The 18,211-nt window shown below is 44.0% G+C and overlaps 1 protein-coding gene across 4 annotated transcripts in view; it reads left to right on the top strand.

Annotated features, from left to right (window-relative positions):
- Positions 1-18,211, top strand: part of LOC135557782 (otoferlin-like) — a 124,796-nt gene that overhangs the window by 38,722 nt on the left and 67,863 nt on the right. For all 4 annotated transcript variants that reach the window (XM_064991381.1, XM_064991382.1, XM_064991383.1 and 1 more), the window contains exons 4-5: positions 5,497-5,596; positions 6,594-6,796. In XM_064991381.1, coding sequence (XP_064847453.1) covers positions 5,497-5,596; positions 6,594-6,796 — 303 coding nt within the window. The remainder of the gene's footprint in view (positions 1-5,496; positions 5,597-6,593; positions 6,797-18,211) is intronic.

The following is an 18,211-nucleotide window of genomic DNA, read 5'->3' on the forward strand; positions in this document are numbered from 1 at the left end:
TTGGATGATCCAGAAGAAGATTGGGAGAATGTCATATGGTCAGATGAAACCAAAATATAACTTTTAGGTAAAAACTCAACTCGTTGTGTTTGGAGGACAAAGAATGCTTTTGCATCCAAAGAACACCATACCTACTGTGAAGCATGGGGGTGGAAACATCATGCTTTGGGGATGTTTTTCTGCAAAGGGACCAGGACGACTGATCCGTGTAAAGGAAAGAATGAATGGGGCCATGTATCGTGAGATTTTGCGTGAAAACCTCCTTCCATCAGCAAGGGCATTGAAGATGAAACGTGGCTGGGTCTTTCAGCATGACAATGATCCCAAACACACCGCCTGGGCAACAAAGGAGTGGCTTCGTAAGAAGCATTTCAAGGTCGAGCCACTCTCCAGATCTCAACCTCATAGAAAATCTTTGGAGGGAGTTGAAAGTCCATGTTGCCCAGCAACAGCCCCAAAACATCACTGCTCTAGAGGAGATCTGCATGGAGGAATGGGCCAAAATACCAGCAACAGTGTGTGAAAACCTTGTGAAGACTTACAGAAAACGTTTGACCTCTGTCATTGCCAACAAAGGGTATATAACAAAGTATTGAGATAAACTTTTGTTATTGACCAAATACTTATTTTCCACCATAATTTGCAAATAAATTCAATAAAAATTCTACAATGTGCTTTTCTGGATTTTTTTCTCTCATTTTGTCTGTCATAGTTGAAGTGTACCTATGATGAACATTACAGGCCTCTCTCATCTTTTTAAGTGGGAGAACTTGCACAATTGGTGGCTGAATAAATACTTGTTTTGCCCCACTGTGAGTTGGGTGAATTTTAGCCCATTCCTCCTGACAGAGCTGGTGTAACTGAATCAGGTTTGTAGGCCTCCTTGCTCGCACATGCTTTTTCAGTTCTGCCCGTAATTTTCTATAGGATTGAGGTCAGGGCTTTGTGATGGCAATTCCAATACCTTGACTTTGTTGTCCTTAAGCCATAACTTTGGAAGTACGCTTGGGGTCATTGTCCATTTGGAAGACCCATTTGTGACCAAGCTTTAACTTCCTGACTGATGTCTTGAGATGCTTCAATATATCCACAGAATTGTCTGTCCTCATGATTCCATTTATTTTGTGAAGTGCACCAGTCCCTTCTGCAGCAAAGCACCCCCACAACATGATGCTGCCACGCCTGTGCTTCACGGTTGAGATGGTGTTCTTCGACTTGCAGGCCTCCCCCCTTTTCCTCCAAACATAACAATGGTCATTATGGCCAAACAGTTCTATTTTTGTTTCATCAGACCAGAGGACATTTCTCCGAAAAGTATGATCTTTGTCCCCATGTGCAGTTACAAACCATAGTCTGGCTTTTTTATGCTGATTTTGGAGCATTGGCTTCTTCCTTGCTGAGTGGCCTTTCAGGCTATGTCAATATAGGACTCGTTTTACTGTGGATATAGATACTTTTGTACCTGTTTCCTCCATCTTCACATGGTCCTTTGCTGTTGTTCTGGGATTGATTTGCACTTTTCACACCAAAGTACGTTCATCTCTAGGAGACAGAATGCGTCTCCTTCCTGAGCGGTATGACATCTACATGGTCCCATTACTATTGTTTGTACAGATGAACTTGGTACTTCAGGTATTTGGAAATTACTCCCAAGGATGAACCAGACTTGTGGAGGTCTACAATTTTTTTTCCTGAGGTCTTGGCTGATTTATTTTGATTTTCCCATGATGTCAAGCAAAGAGGCACTGAGTTTGAAGGTAGGCCTTGAAATACACCCACAGGTACACCTTCAATTGACTCAAATAATGTCAATTAGCTTATCAGAAGCTTCTAAAGCCATGACAGCATTTTCTGGAATTCTACAAGCTGTTTAAAGGCATTGTCAACTTAGTGTATGTGAACTTCTGACCCACGAGAATTGTGATACAGTGAATTAAAATTTAAATAATCTGTCTGTAAATAATTGTCGGAAAAATGACTTGTGTCCTGCACAAAGTACATGTTCTAACCGACTTGCCAAATCTATAGTTGGTTAACAATAAATTTGTGGAGTGGTTGAAAAAATAGTTTTAATGACTCCAACAGAAGTATATGTAAACTTCTGACTTCAACTGTAAGTTTGAGAGCGATGTCCTTTAGGGTCTGGGTGAAGGTGGGCACTGCTGCCTTGTATCGGTGGACCTGGTCATAAAGGCTGTTCAAGTCCAGGTTGGAGCGGTGGGCCAGGTCAACATTTGGTTGAGGCACAGTCACGGGAAATACTTGTGTTTACCCGCTGTATCGTAGCAGGGTGGAAGTCTTTTCGTGGTAGCAGGGTGGACAGTTTGGGAAAGTAGAACAAGCTTTTTCTATCAATCCCTTGAGTTCTTTGGCCACCCTTTCCTGCTGGGCTCTGAGGTCATTTGTGTCTGTGTGTATTATTATGTGGCTAGGTGTCACGTCCTGACCTTCGTTCCTTTTTTATGTCTCTATTTTGTTTTGGTCAGGGTGTGAGTTGGGGTGGGAATTCTATGTTTTTCATTCTATGTTTTGTTCTGTGTGTTGTATTTCTATGTGATTGGCCTGGTAGGGTTCCCAATCAGAGGCAGCTGTCCATCGTTGTCTCTGATTGAGAACCATACTTCGGTAGCCTGTACCCACCTGTGTTTGTGGGTAGTTGCATTCTGTTTTGTGTTTTTCACCTTACAGGACTGTTTCGTGTCGTTCACGCTCTTTGTTGTTTTTGTCATTCAGTGTTCAGTTTATTTAGTTAAGTTTACTATGAACACTTACCACGGTGCCACGTGACAGAGCCTGGACTCGAATGCAGAATCTCTAGTGGCACAGCTAGCATTGTGATCCAGTGCCTTAGACCACTGCGCCACTTGGGAGGCCCTGAAACCCATATCTCTCTAAGCAGTCTGGTACGTGCTGAGACTCAGGGCTGTTACAGAATTGGAATTATCTCCCAACTTAAGTATTTTGGAGGCTTTTGTTTCAATCCAAAGCAATTAAATAAAAGTAAAACATGTATATACAGTGCCTTGCAAAATAATTCATCCCCTTGGCATTTTTCCTATTTTGTTGCATTACAACCTGTAATTTAAATGGATTTTTATTTGGATTTCATGTAATGGACATACACAAAACGTTTTTTAAATATATTTTTTTAAGTGTTGCGTGCATATGTATTCACCCCCTTTGTTATGAAGCCCCTAAATAAGATCTGGTGCAACCAATTACCTTCACATAAGTCACATAATTAGTTAAAGTCTACCTGTGTGCAATCTAAGTGCCACATGATCTGTCACATGATCTCATATATACACCTGTTCTGAAAGGCCGTAGAGTCTGCAACACCACTATGCAAGGGGAATCACCAAGCAAGCGGCACCATGAAGACCAAGGAGCTCTCCAAACAGGTCAGGGACAAAGTTGTGGAGAAGTACAGATCAGGGTTGGGTTATAAAAAAATATCAGAAACTTTGAACATCCCATGGAGCACCATTACATCCATTATTAAAAAATGGAAAGAATATGGCACCACAACAAACCTGCCAAGAGAGGGCAGGCCACCAAAACTCACAGACCAGGCAACTAGGGCATTAATCAGAGAGGCAATAAAGAGACCAAAGATAACCCTGAAGGAGCTGCAAATATCCACAGCGGAGATTGGAGTATCTGTCCATAGGACCACTTTAAGCCGTACACTCCACAGAGCTTGGCTTTACGGAAGAGTGGCCAGAAAAAAAGCCTGTGCTTAAAGAAAAAAATAATAAAACACTTTTGGCGTTTGCAAAAAGGCATGTGGGAGACTCCCCAAACATATGGAAGAAGGTACTCTGGTCAGATGAGACTAAAATTGAGCTTTTTGGCCATCAAGGAAAATGCTATGTCTGGCGCAAACCCAACACCTCTCATCACTGCCAGAACCTCATCCCCACAGTAAAAACATGGTGGTGGCAGCATCATGCTGTGGGGATGTTTTTCATCGGCAGGGACTGGGAAACTGGTCAGAATTTAAGGAATGCTGGATGGCGCTAAATACAGGGAAATTCTTGAGGGAATTCTGTTTCAGTCTTCCAGAGATTTGAGACTGGGACGGAGGTTCACCTTCCAGCAGGACAATGGCCCTAAGCATACTGTTAAAGCAACAAGTGGTTTAAGGGGAAACGTTTAAATGTCTTGGAATGTCCTAGTCACAGCCCAGACCTCAATCAAATTTAGAATCTGTGGTATGACTTAAAATTGCTGTACATCAGTGGAACCCATCCAAATTGAAGGAGCTGGAGCAGTTTTGCCTTGAAGAATGGAAAAATCCCAGTGGCTAGATGTGCCAAGCTTATAGAGACATACCCCAAGAGACTTGCAGCTGTAATTGCTGCAAAAGGTGGCTCTACAAAGTATTGACTTTGGGGGAGTGAATAGTTATGCACTCTCAAGTTTTCTGTTTTTTGGTTTTCTTTCTTCTTTGTTTCACAATAATAAAACATCTTCAAAAGTGATAGGCTTGTTGTGTAAATCAAATGATAACAACCCCCCCCAAAAAATCTATTTTAATTCCAGGTTGTAAGGCAATAAAATAGGAAAAATGCCAAGGGGGGTGAATACTCTCGCAAGCCACTGTATATTTCTGGAAACTTTGCTTATAGACAGGAAGTTAAAAACCTAAAGTTCGTGTGCTATGGGAATAAATCACTGAAGTTTTCTTAGACACTTTGTTAAAATAGCTTTTTTTGGGAACAGCGAAAGCAGCTAATGAGAAAACAATATGGATATAACTGTTTGGTGTTGGTATGTTGGGGGAGGGTTGAATGCAACTCAACTTCACAAATTCCTCGCTGGCCAAAGGTTGGTGGGGTGTGTATATATATCTCTCTCAGTAGCTCTGTAGCTGAGATTTAATAGTAGCCGATTACTCATAGTCTGCCTGCCTTTACTGATTAGTTGCTGTAGCGGGTTGCGACAATGACACACTATCCCTGCCTGTCAGAGCCAATCTCCATCACTCTCCCACACACACACATGCACGTGCGCGTATACACAAACACACACACACAAACACACACAAACACAGCCACTTGCCTACACACCATGCAGGCAGAGGGAGAAGAGACAGGAGCCAGAGACGAAAGACTGAAATAGACAGAAAGACTTATGGTGGATGGTAGAGACATACTGTATGGGATTATGAGATAGTCAACAAGAAGGTGGAGAGAGAGAGAGAGAACATAGAGGGGAGGAAGAGGAAGATGGTGCAAGCTGTGTGAGGACAACACTATCACACTGATTCAATGTAACCCACCAAAACCCACTGTTAAAGAGGTTAAAGAGATTAAGGCTCATTCTATGTGCAGTGCACTGTACATTTCTGTCTGTATGTTCCTGTGATCCAGCCACAGCCCTGCATCATGACCTGCTGGGGGAGGATCTATAGCGTTGATCAACTAATGGGTTCTAACCCACTATCCCACTATAGTTTGGTTGTTTATGGTTTTTGTGATATTGTTGTTCCAGAGTCATTGGAACCTTCCGGATGGTTCTACAGAAGGTGGCGGAGGAGGGGCATCTGGAGGTGACAGACACACTCATCGATGACAACAACACCGCCATACGGGTAAGCCCCAGCACTGGTCCCAGATCAGTCTACAGGTCTTCATCCATAAGAGTGAGAATCCTCCATACTGGTCTATGGACAGCACACATGTACTTACATTATATACCGCAGACACACAGATAAACAGATATGTATTTTATGGAGCTCAGATGAGTACTGATCCGATTCAGAGAACAGTGTTTAAGGGAATGAAAAAGAGAGTAAGCTAGAGGGAGCAAGGGATGGAGAGATCAAGGGAGATATAGAAAGGGGGGATAGAGAAACGACTATAAAGAGTGTGAGAGCTCATCTGTATAAATTACCCCAGGGCTTAGGAGAATGGTGTTAGTGGAGCTGTGAATGCTGACTCTGTTATTCAGATGATATCACACATAGTAACCAGAATTACCTGGGAGGTACTCACACTCATTATACCTGATGGCTGTCGAAAGGTTGGTTATGAAATTATTGCATCTGAGCTTCTAGAGTGTGCGGCTCTCCACACGCACGCACACACACACACACACACACACACACACACACACACACACACACACACACACACACACACACACACACACACACACACACACACACACCTCTCAGCCCCTCTGCACCCCTCTCTGTCCCTGATGAGGGAGAGAGGAGGAAAACATCCGGCAGACTCTCACCTGAGTTCTAACTAAGCAGAAGTGTTTTTATCGCCTCCCACTGAAAGATCCAGGGTTACCATGGTAACACCTTTAACTTTACTGGCTCTGCAGTGATTTACTGGCTCCCGAGAGGTCGCAGGGCAGAGAGAGTGAGATAGGGAGAGAGAGGTGGAAAGGGGAACATTGTTTGTTTATTTCCCTCCTCAGTCTTTGTCAGTAAAATAAATGGCTTGGTTTGTAGTAAAGGCAGTTGCTGTCAAAAAAAGTTCCAATGCCACAGTTCCTTGTCGTGTATTCACTTGATGAGAAATCTGTGTGTTTCTAGTTTGTTTTGACTAATTCATTGGTCGGCTATTCCATTCCAGACTAGTGTTACTGTAGACATCAAGTACACGACCATGGATGGGACAGTGGGGGTGTGGAGCGATGGGGAATTCCTGGATGTTCCGGGCGACCCAGAGGGAACGTTCCAGTTTGAGACAGACAGCCTGCTTTCCGGACACAGCCATGGATCAGGATCAGGAGTGTCTCCTGGACGATCCATCCACGGAATTCCCACTTTCAGGAAGTGAGTCGACAACTCCATTAGTATAGCTGAAACATTTTATTCTTTTTATTTCACCTTTATTTAACCAGGTAGGCTAGTTGAGAACAAGTTCTCATTTAAAACTGCAACCTGGCCAAGATAAAGCAAAGCAGTGCGACAAAAACAACAGCACAGAGTTACACATAAACAAACGTACAGTCAATAACACAACAGAAAAATCTATGTACAGTGTGTGCAAATGTGGAAGATTAGGGAGGTAAGGCAATAAATAGGCCATAGTGGCAAAATAATTACAATTTAGCATTAACACTGGATTGATAGATGTGCAGATGGTGATGTGCAAGTAGAGATACTGGGGTGCAAAAGAGCAAAAAATAATTAACAATATGGTGATGAGGTAGTTGGGTGTGCTATTTACAGATGGGCTGTGTACAGGGACAGTAAGCTGATCTAACAGCTGATGCTTAAAGTTCATTCCAGTCAATTCATTCCAGTCATTGGCAGCAGAGAACTGGAAGGAAAGGCAGGCGAAGAGGTGTTGGCTTTGGGGATGACCAGTGAAATATACCTGCTGGAGTGTGTGCTACGGTGGGTGTAGCTATGGTGACCAGTGAGCTGAGATATGGCATAGATGAACTGGAGCCAGTGGGTTTGGCGACGAATATGCAGCGAAAGCCAGCCAACGAGAGCATACAGGTCGCAGTGGTGGGTAGTATATGGGACTTTGGTGACAAAACGGATGGCACTGTGATAGACTACATCCAATTTGCAGAGTAGAGTGTTGGAGGCTATTTTGTAAGTGACATCGCCGAAGTCAAGGATCGGTAGGATAGTCAGTTTTAGGAGTGTATGTTTGGTAGCATGATTGAAGGAGGCTTTGTTACGAAATAGGAAGCCGATTCCAGATTTAATTTTGGATTGGAGATGCTTAAAACCTGTTACGGCTAGGGGTTCCGCTAGCGGAATGTTTCGACAACATCTGGTGAAATTGCAGAGCGCGAATAATAAAAAGAATATATATATATTTAGCTTTGATATAATCACAAGTGCATTACACCAAATTAAAGCTTTACTTCTTGTTAATCCAGCCACCATGTCAGATTTCAAAAAGCTTTACGGCGAAAACAAACCATGCGATTATCTGAGGACAGCACCCCATCAAACAAACACATGACAATCATATTTCAACCCGCCAGGCTCGACACAAAACTCAGAAATAATGATATAATTCATGCCTTACCTTTGAAGATCTTCTTCTGTTGGCACTCCAAAATGTCCCATAAACATCACAAATGGTCCTTTTCGATAAATTCCGTCGTTATATCTCCAAAATAAATGGCGCGTTTGATTCAGAAAAACACCGGTTCCAACTCGCCCAACATGACTACAGATGATCTAAGTTACCTGTAAACTTTGTCCAAACATCCTAGCTTCTGGGCCTGAGTAGCGGGCAGTTTACTTTGGACACGCTTTTCATCTGGACGTGAAAATATCGCCCCCTAGCCCAAAGAGGATTTATTAATGTGAGTCCTGAAGGAAAGTTTACAGTCTAACCTGACACCTAGGTATTTGTAGTTGTCCACATATTCTAAGTCAGAACCATCCAGAGTAGTGATGCTAGGCGGGCGGGCGGGTGTGGGCAGCAATCGGTTGAAGAACATGTATTTAGTTTTACTAGCATTTAAGAGCAGTTGGAGGCCGCAGAAGGAGTGTTGTATGGCATTGAAGCTCGTTTGGAGGTTTGTTAACACAGTGTCCAAAGAAGGGCCCGATGTATACAGAATGGTGTCGTCTGCGTAGAGGTGGATCAGAGAATCACCAGCAGCAAGAGCGACATCATTGATATATACAGAGAAAAGAGTCAGCCCTAGAATTGAACCCTGTGGCACCCCCATATAGACTGCCAGAGGTCCAGGCCCTCTGATTTGACACACTGAACTCTATCTGAGAAGTACATAATCAGCATCATTATAAACGTGCATGCATCAATGTCATAGCTAGAACCATCTCTTCATCATCAGTAGCCCTTTACACTCGTACCCATATACGGGTTGAAAATGGCAGATTTGGACACTGATACTGTATGTGCCTAAATTGTAATGCAGTGGATGTACAGTAGCATGCTATACATTATGTCAGAACTCAGGCTCTGCGCTTTACAGCTCTGTATGGGTTTTGGCTGACAGCTGTTCTGAACATGATAACCGCACGCGTCAAGAAGTTGCCCCAACCCCTCCGACTAATTTTGAAAGATTAGATGTTGAGGAATATAATGAATACTGCTTTGATGTCATACAAGCAAGACAAATACCTGTCCAAATGAGTCCAAATGTGCACTTCACATTTCCATATCATAAAACTCATAATATATCGTGTCAACGTTTATGATCCCTACGTTTGTTACAAGATGACATGGTGTTTTACCCTGGGTTGTCCTGAACAGAATGAGCCTGTGTTTATCTACTGGGGGAAAAATTGCCATTTAACACATACCTCAATGCACACATAACTGTGAAAGATTGTAGTTTATAACTTAGCTAGTCATGTCGGCAAGAGAACAAGCTTTCAAATGATGCCCATATGACCCAGATTGCGATTTATAATGGGCCGTTTTTGAATTGCGTAAACAACAACATGAATTGTGTAAAGGGGGATGCAGGGTTGTGTTCCAAACAAAACAACTACAAGTGTTCTTGCTCTAGTTCCTCAACGGCACAGCTAGGAGAGCTCACAAAACACCTTATAGTTGAAGGCTCTTCTTCGAGTCATGAAAGTGAAATTAATTAGGAACTGTGCACACTTTGGAGAGGTGTGTGGCTACTTGCAAACACCACATAGTCCTCTCACTCAAACCCTTGGCCATTGTTGCAGCTACTTCATATTTTCCAAGAATATTCTTATCATGTTACTGAATGTATCCAGACTATTTTCAGATTTTGTTATCAACAATTGCGGTGAAAAGTACAGTAAATGTAAAATCACATAAAATCAACGGTGTTGTCTTTTAAGTGCTACCATGGTTATGCATATGCTATCCGTATTTCCTCTGTAAGAAACATTTCTATTTAGCCCTATCCATATTGGCCAATTCCCAACAAGGTTTAAAACAACAACAACAACAATAACATCAAGCGAAGATATCATTATTGTCAGTAAAGTCGTTACATTTACCATTATGCTCAAAATACACCAACACCATAGTTAGAACAATCCTCATCATCATTATCATTCTCATTAATAACAACAAAAGTGAAGACATGATAATCATCAACAATACCATCATCATCATCTTCACACCATGCATTTAAACATACCTAGACACTCCTTTAGCTGGAACGATACTCTGCCAGTCAGTAGGGAGGGAATGTGTAACTGCAGTATGTTTCAGTCTCCAGGCAGTAGCGAGGGAATGTGTTACTGCAGTATGTTTCAGCCTCCAGGCATTAAGGAGTGAATGTGTTACAGCAGTATGTTTCAGTCTCCAGTCAGTAGGGAGGGAATGTGTTACTGCAGTATGTTTCAGCCTCCAGTCAGTAGGGAGGGAATGTGTTACAGCAGTATGTTTCAGCCTCCAGTCAGTAGGGAGGGAATGTGTTACAGCAGTATGTTTCAGCCTCCAGGCAGTAGGGAGGGAATGTGTTACAGCAGTATGTTTCAGCCTCCAGGCAGTAGGGAGGGAATGTGTTACTGCAGTATGTTTCAGCCTCCAGGCAGTAGGGAGGGAATGTGTTACTGCAGTATGTTTCAGCCTCCAGGCAGTAGGGAGGGAATGTGTTACAGCAGTATGTTTCAGCCTCCAGGCAGTAGGGAGGGAATGTGTTACAGCAGTATGTTTCAGCCTCCAGGCAGTAGGGAGGGAATGTGTTACAGCAGTATGTTTCAGCCTCCAGGCAGTAGGGAGGGAATGTGTTACTGCAGTATGTTTCAGCCTCCAGGCAGTAGGGAGGGAATGTGTTACAGCAGTATGTTTCAGCCTCCAGGCAGTAGGGAGGGAATGTGTTACAGCAGTATGTTTCAGCCTCCAGGCAGTAGGGAGGGAATGTGTTACAGCAGTATGTTTCAGCCTCCAGGCAGTAGGGAGGGAATGTGTTACAGCAGTATGTTTCAGCCTCCAGGCAGTAGGGAGGGAATGTGTTACTGCAGTATGTTTCAGCCTCCAGGCAGTAGGGAGGGAATGTGTTACTGCAGTATGTTTCAGCCTCCAGGCAGTAGGGAGTGAATCTGTTACAGCAGTATCTTTCAGCTTCCAGGCAGGGCTGTCTGCTAATGACTAATAGCCTGCTCTCTCAGTGAGTACATTTTCATGCACACTAATAATTGGATATTATGGCAGTAGGCTGAGTTTGTAAATAGTAATGTAAACACCTCACTCTGCTTATGTTAATGTGAATAAGGTCAAAATCAAATTAAACATACACCTGATTTTCTGAGCAATCTATCGAATGATGTAAAGGGATAGTTAATGGGGCGGCAGGGTAGCCTAGTGGTTAGAGCGTAGGACTAGTAACCAAAAGGTTGCGAGTTTGAATCCCCGAGCTGACAAGGTACAAATCTGTCGTTCTGCCCCTGAACAGGCAGTTAACCCACTGTTCCTAGGCCGTCATTGAAAATAAGAATTTGTTCTTAACTGACTTGCCTAGTAAAATAAAGGTAAAATTAAAAATGAAGGGCTATGCGTTCCGTGGAAAATAATTAACAATGTTGGTGTGTTTCGCACTAACGGAGTGGAACTATAACATTCCACGGAGTTGCATTATTTCCCATAGGATGCATAGCCCTTCGTTGACTGTCCCTTTCATACCATGGCTATAATTGAACACATTTGCCACTAGAAATGTGTTCATTTGCAGGTAGAAATGTGTTCAACATCCATTGAAGTAGCTAGAAAGCTAGTATGTTGCATTGGTAACCAAATAAACAGACTTGCTAGTGTATCCAACCGAGCCATCAGTCATAGCTTGCTATTATGATAATTGAATTCAACAATGACAATAATGTTTTCAATTCAGCTTTTGCGTTAAAAGCAGCTCAAACATAGAACATAAATTGAACATTGATTATGGCAGTAGGTTGCGTATGGAAGTAGTCATGTGATCTTCATCGGCTCGGCGTAAGTTCAAAATCGAAGTAAGCATACATCAATTAATACACCTGTTTTTCTGGGCAATCCTTCGAATTATTAGGATTTACATTACCTTCGGAAAGTATTCAGACCCCTTGACCTTTTCCACATTTTGATACGTTACAGCCTTATTATAAAAGTTCCCCCCCCCCCCCCAGAAATCTACACACAATCACCCATAATGACAAAGCAAAAACAGGTTTTTAGAAATTTTTGCTAATTTATAATTTAAAAAACTAACAGAAATACCTTATTTACATAAATAAGGATTTAGACCCTTTGCTGTGAGACTCGAAATTGAGCTCAGATGCATCCTGTTTCCATTGATCATCCTTGATGTTTCTATAACTTGATTGGAGTCCACCTGTTGTAAATTCAATTGATTGGGCATGATTTGGAAAGGCATACACCTGTCTTGTCACGACTCCCGCCAAAGTCAGTCCCTCTCCTTGTTCGGGTGGCGTTCAGCGGTTGACGTCACCGGTCTTCCAGCCATCGCCGCTCCACCTGTCATTTCCCATTTGTTTTGTCTTGTTTTCCCACACCCCTGGTTTACATCCCCTCATTGCTCTACGTTTATATTATCCTCTGTTCCCCCCATGTCTGTGTGTGGTATTGTTCATTCGGTACGTGTGTGACGCTACAGGCTGTCAGTTCCCTTCTCCTTGGAACACACCTTCCGCGTCATTCATTATTTTCCATTGAGCTCATAGCCCTTCAATGATTATCCCTAACATGTAAACAGTCCCAGTGGTGTATTTGATCTATTTGGTCTGTGCATGTACAATGTGTAGGGCAAGCCTCCCTCTTATGATGGAAGTGAGTTTGGAAGACCTGAAAGTATACATTTTAGAAATGTTTTTCACATGCAAACGTTGTATGCCTGAATCTTATAGCCTTTGCAAAAATAACACGGTCGCTGTGGTAGAACATTTGCTTTGATTAGCGATTATCTACAATTATCAATCGTCCCATCAGGTTGCCTGATTTCAGAGGGTGTTTATGTAAACAGGATTATTTGGGAAATCCAAGGTTTTAAACAAACTATTATATTAATCTGACTATCCACAATAATTCTATTCTTGTGTGCATGTAACCGTACTCAATGTGGTGTGTTATTGTGTTTTCTGTTGAATAGTGTGAAGGCTAAGAAGGTGTAGATAGCATTTATTTTTCCTGTTGGCTGGTTTGCCTGGCTAGGTTCCCTAACCCATTATCATAACACATGTTAAGTGTGTGTGTGTGTGTGTGTGTGTGTGTGTGTGTGTGTGTGTGTGTGTGTGTGTGTGTGTGTGTGTGTGTGCCTGTGCGTGCGAGTGTATCTGTGCGTGCGAGTGTATCTGTGCGTGCGAGTGTATCTGTGTGTGGTTGGGACCATACATCAGCCACTGTATTTGGATCTATTAGAGTGAGTCTCTCACCATGAGAATCTCCATCCTCCTGACTAGACAGTTTGTAGTGGGAGTCAACTGGGCATTACAATGGAATGGGGCTCTGTCTGTGAATCCTCATGAAAATCTATTGAACTGACACATACAGTTATCATCTCCTAGAGTTTAGATGTACTGATTTAGTGTGTTTTATTGGACGGAACAGAGTTTTTATAGTGTGTCCCCATAGAGCTGATCTGTGGTTTATGAGACCTGACACAGGCTGAGGAGGAAAGGGGGATACCTAGTCAGTCAACTGAAATGTGTCTTCCTCATTTAACGTCCTCCGGGATCGGTGCCCCCCCCCCCCGTGGGACAGTTGAGTTAACGTATGCTAATGTCATTAGCATGACGTTGTAAGTAACAAACAAAAAAATCCAGGACATAAACAGATCTGATATGGGCAGAAAGTGAAATTCTTGTTAATCCAACTGTGCTGTCCAATTTACAGTGGCTATTACAGTGAAATAATACCATGCTATTGTTTAAGGAGAGTGCACAATTATGAACTTGAAAATGTATTAATAAATCAATTAAGCACATTTGGGCAGTCTTGATACAACATTTTGAACAGATATGTAATTGTTCATTGGATCAGTCTAAAGCATGGTACACACACGGCTGCCATCTAGTGGCCAGAATCTAAATTGCTCCTGGGCTGTAAAAATACACTACGGCCTTTCTTTTGCATTTCAAAGATGATGGTACAAAAAAAAAAACGCGCACATACTCACTCACTCACTCACTCACTCACTCACAGACACACACACACTCACTCACTCACTCACTCACTCACTCACTCACTCACTCACTCACTCACTCACTCACTCACTCACTCACTCACTCACTCACTCACAGACACACTCACTCACTCACTCACTCACTCACTCACTCACTCACTCACTCACTCACTCACTCAGACACACACACACACACACACACACACACACATAAACACACCCCTCTGTCCTTGGTGCTAGGCGAGGGCACCTGTCATCTCCTAACTACCGAGGCAACAAAGAGCTGGATCTGTCAGTGGTACAGTACAGTACAGTAGCACAGAGGATAGCTGAGATTTTGTGTGAGAGAGAAGCCCAGTGTACCCACACAGAGTGATGACATACTGATGGAAAACACACACTACAGTACTGGAGGAACAATGATGACCTCATGGAACCACTCTGATGATGTCAATGGGCAGTGATGCCATTGTATTAACCTGTCTGGGTTGGTGCTCCTTACAGGGAGGAGAATGAGGAGGAGGACAAAAACAGTGTGAACTCAAGGTACCATATGCTGTTTGGGTTGCAGTGTCTCTCCTCTTTGGGTTGCAGCAGTGCCATCTTGCATGTTTGAGTGTGCGCGTGTTCATGAGAGAGTGTTTTTTTCAGGGAAATGGGAGTAGGACACACACACGCACAGTAGTACCTTGGAATCAAAGCAATTAATTTGTCCCTGAGGCCGCATCGTCTGTCACCCTAAGGCATTATTACATCATAAACGTAATTTATTATCATCTCACGTTCTATGTATGTGACATTTCACCATGATGAAACAGAAGTCATTCCATACCGGCCCTTAAATCTAAATCAATGTCACACCAGAAGGGTCTTTCTATTTCATGTAGAATAATTACAATCACAGGGCTTATTATGTTTTATGATTATGCAATTGCTAAGGGCTAGATGTCCACGGTAAGAGGTTGTGGAATCTGGTGTGCGTGATATTCATTAAGATGGTTTTATTGCCAAGCTAGCATATGGAACTGTATTCCAATGGTTTTATTGCCAGGCTAGCATATGGAACTGTATTACGATGGTTTTATTACCAGGCTAGGATATGGAACTGTATTACGATGGTTTTATTGCCAGGCTATGATATGGAACTGTATTACGATGGTTTTATTACCAGGCTAGGATATGGAACTGTATTACGATGGTTTTATTACCAGGCTAGGATATGGAACTGTATTACGATGGTTTTATTACCAGGCTAGGATATGGAACTGTATTACGATGGTTTTATTGCCAGGCTAGCATATGGAACTGTATTACAGTTTTTTACAACTGCTTACACACAAAATATTTTCATGTCACACGATTTTTGAAACCTCTCACTCAAAGTGCAAAACTACACACCAAATGTGCAAAACCATAAGCTATTTCTCAGCCTTTGACTCAGTTGTCAATTGCATAAAACACTTTTTTCAAAATACTACACACAATTCTCAACCTAACACTCAAAAATCTAACAGGAAGTGACTTGCTTTCCTTTTCCAAACACAACCAATCAAAATGCTACACTTATTCACCAGGTCACACACACACTCCTCACATGTGCAAACACTAATAGCTTAACTGATCACTAACCAATCACTGCTTTACTGTAGTAAATGCGGACTCTCCTTCACTGCAGCCGAGGTGAGTAAAACATTTAAACATGTTAACCCTCGCAAGGCTGCAGGCCCAGACGGCATCCCCAGCAGCGCCCTCAGAGCATGTGCAGACCAGCTGGCTGGTGTGTTTACGGACATATTCAATCAATCCCTATCCCAGTCTGCTGTTCCCACATGCTTCAAGAGGACCACCATTGTTCCTGTTGGTTAGCATTAACATCTGCTAACCATGTGTATGTGACAAATACATTTGATTTGTATAGGCCTATAAATAGGTCAAAGGTCAGATTACCTGTTTTGAACAATGGATGCCAACAATGGACAGAGCGCAAGAGGAGTAGGAGGGAAAGGAAGAGGACGAGGGCAAAGTAGAGAAGGAAGGAGAGGCATCTCTAATGAGATTAGGGCAAAATTTGTTGATCATGTGATCAACCACGGTTTGACCATGAGAGAGGCTGGACTGAGAGTCCAGCCCAATTTGAGTCGATTTACAGTGGCGTCCATAATTCGAACCTTCAGAAATGAGAACAGGTATGCAACTATCTAATGACTATTTTAACATTACAGTAATGTACTGTAAAATACGTATGACTTCATAGTATTGCATAAACATTTGTAACTCTAAGCCATCCATTTACTGCACTGCATTGAATGAATGAGGTTGGTTATCATGCTGTGCTACATTGTTTTGTACATTGTTTACAGTTCCTATGCTGAACACATACTGTGCTTGTCACGTTCTGACCATCGTTCGTATGTGTTTTCCTTGTTTTAGTGTTGGTCAGGACGTGAGCTGGGTGGGCATTCTGTGTTGTGTGTCTGGTTTGTCCATTTCTATGTTAGGCCTGATATGGTTCTCAATCAGAGGCAGGTGTTAGTCATTGTCTCTGATTGGGAACCATATTTAGGTAGCCTGTTTTGTGTTGGGTTTTGTGGGTGATTGTTCCTGTCTTTGTGTTTGTGGCACCAGATAGGACTGGTTTGGTTTTTGCACGTTTCTTGTTTTGTAGATTGTCGTACTTTCATCTTTATTAAAGATGCACAAAACTAACCACGCTGCATTTTGGTCCGCCTCTCTTTCCCCACAAGAAAACCATTACAGAATCACCCACCAACCAAGGACCAAGCGGCGTGGTAAACAGAGGCAGCAGGAGAAGCGACAGGTGCAGCAGGAGCAGCAGCAGGAGAAGCAACAGAGGCAGCAGCAGAAGCAGCAGCAGGAGAAGCAGGAGCAACAGCAACAGCAGCAGCAGCAGTGGGAGAGGCTGCATTATTTGGAAGAATGGACTTGGGAGGAGATCCTTGACGGGAAAGGACCCTGGGCAGAGCCAGGGGAATATTGCCGCCCCAAAGCCGAGCTGGAGGCAGCGAAGGCAGAGAGGCGGCATTATGAGGAGCTAGCACGGCAGAGCGGCTGGAAGCCCGAGAGGCAGCCCCAAAAATTTCTTGTTTATCGTAAGGAGCCATGGATGGAATTGGAGCTGTCGGCGAAGCTGAGGGCTGAGTCTGAGAGTGTTGAGGATGTATTGGACAGAGTAGAGAGAAAGCTGTTGGTTTGGCATAGTATGCACGGCATTCGCCCTGAGGAGCGTGTTAGCTGTCCGATGCCACCTGTGTCAGTTCCTCGTACTCAGCCTGAAACGTGTGTTGGAGTTCCGGGGGATTTGATGCCGGCTATACACACCAGGTCTCCAGTACACCTTCACAACCCAGTGTGTCCTATTCCTTGCACTCACCCGGAGGTGGGTGTCCCCGGCCCGGTACCACCAGTGCTGGCTCCCCGCACCAGGCTGTCTCTCCGTCCCATCAACATAGGTGCTCCCGCCTGTCCGGCGCTACCAGAGTTTCCGCCCCTCAGTCCAGAGGCGCCAGAGCTCCTCAGTCCAGCACTGCCAGAGCCTTCCTGTCCAGCGCCGCCAGTCTGCCCAGCACCGAAGTCTGCCCAGCGCCGCCAGTCTGCCCAGCGCCGCCAGTCTGCCCAGCGCCACCAGTCTGCCCAGCGCCGCCAGTGCCGCCAGTCTGCCCAGCGCCGCCAGTGCCGCCAGTCTGCCCAGCGCCGCCAGCGCCGCCAGTCTGCCCAGCGCCGCCAGTCTGTCCAGCGCTGCCAGTGCCACCAGTCTGCCCAGCGCCGCCAGTCTGCCCTGTGCCGCCAGTCTGCCCAGCGCCGCCAGATCCGCCATTCAGCCAGGATCTGCCATTCAGCCAGGATCCGCCATTCAGCCAGGATCTGCCAGAACTGCCTGTCAGCCAGGATCCGCCATTCAGCCAGGATCCGCCATTCAGCCAGGATCTGCCAGAACTGCCAGTCAGCCAGGATCCGCCAGTCAGCCAGGGTCCGCCATTCAGCCAGGATCTTCCAGATCCGCCATTCAGCCAGGATCCGCCATTCAGCCAGGATCTGCCAGAACTGCCATTCAGCCAGGATCTGCCATTCAGCCAGGATTCGCCATTCAGCCAGGATCTGCCAGAACTGCCATTCAGCCAGGATC

Source organism: Oncorhynchus masou, chromosome 16, assembly GCF_036934945.1.
Source record: "Oncorhynchus masou masou isolate Uvic2021 chromosome 16, UVic_Omas_1.1, whole genome shotgun sequence".
NCBI lineage: Eukaryota > Metazoa > Chordata > Actinopteri > Salmoniformes > Salmonidae > Oncorhynchus > Oncorhynchus masou.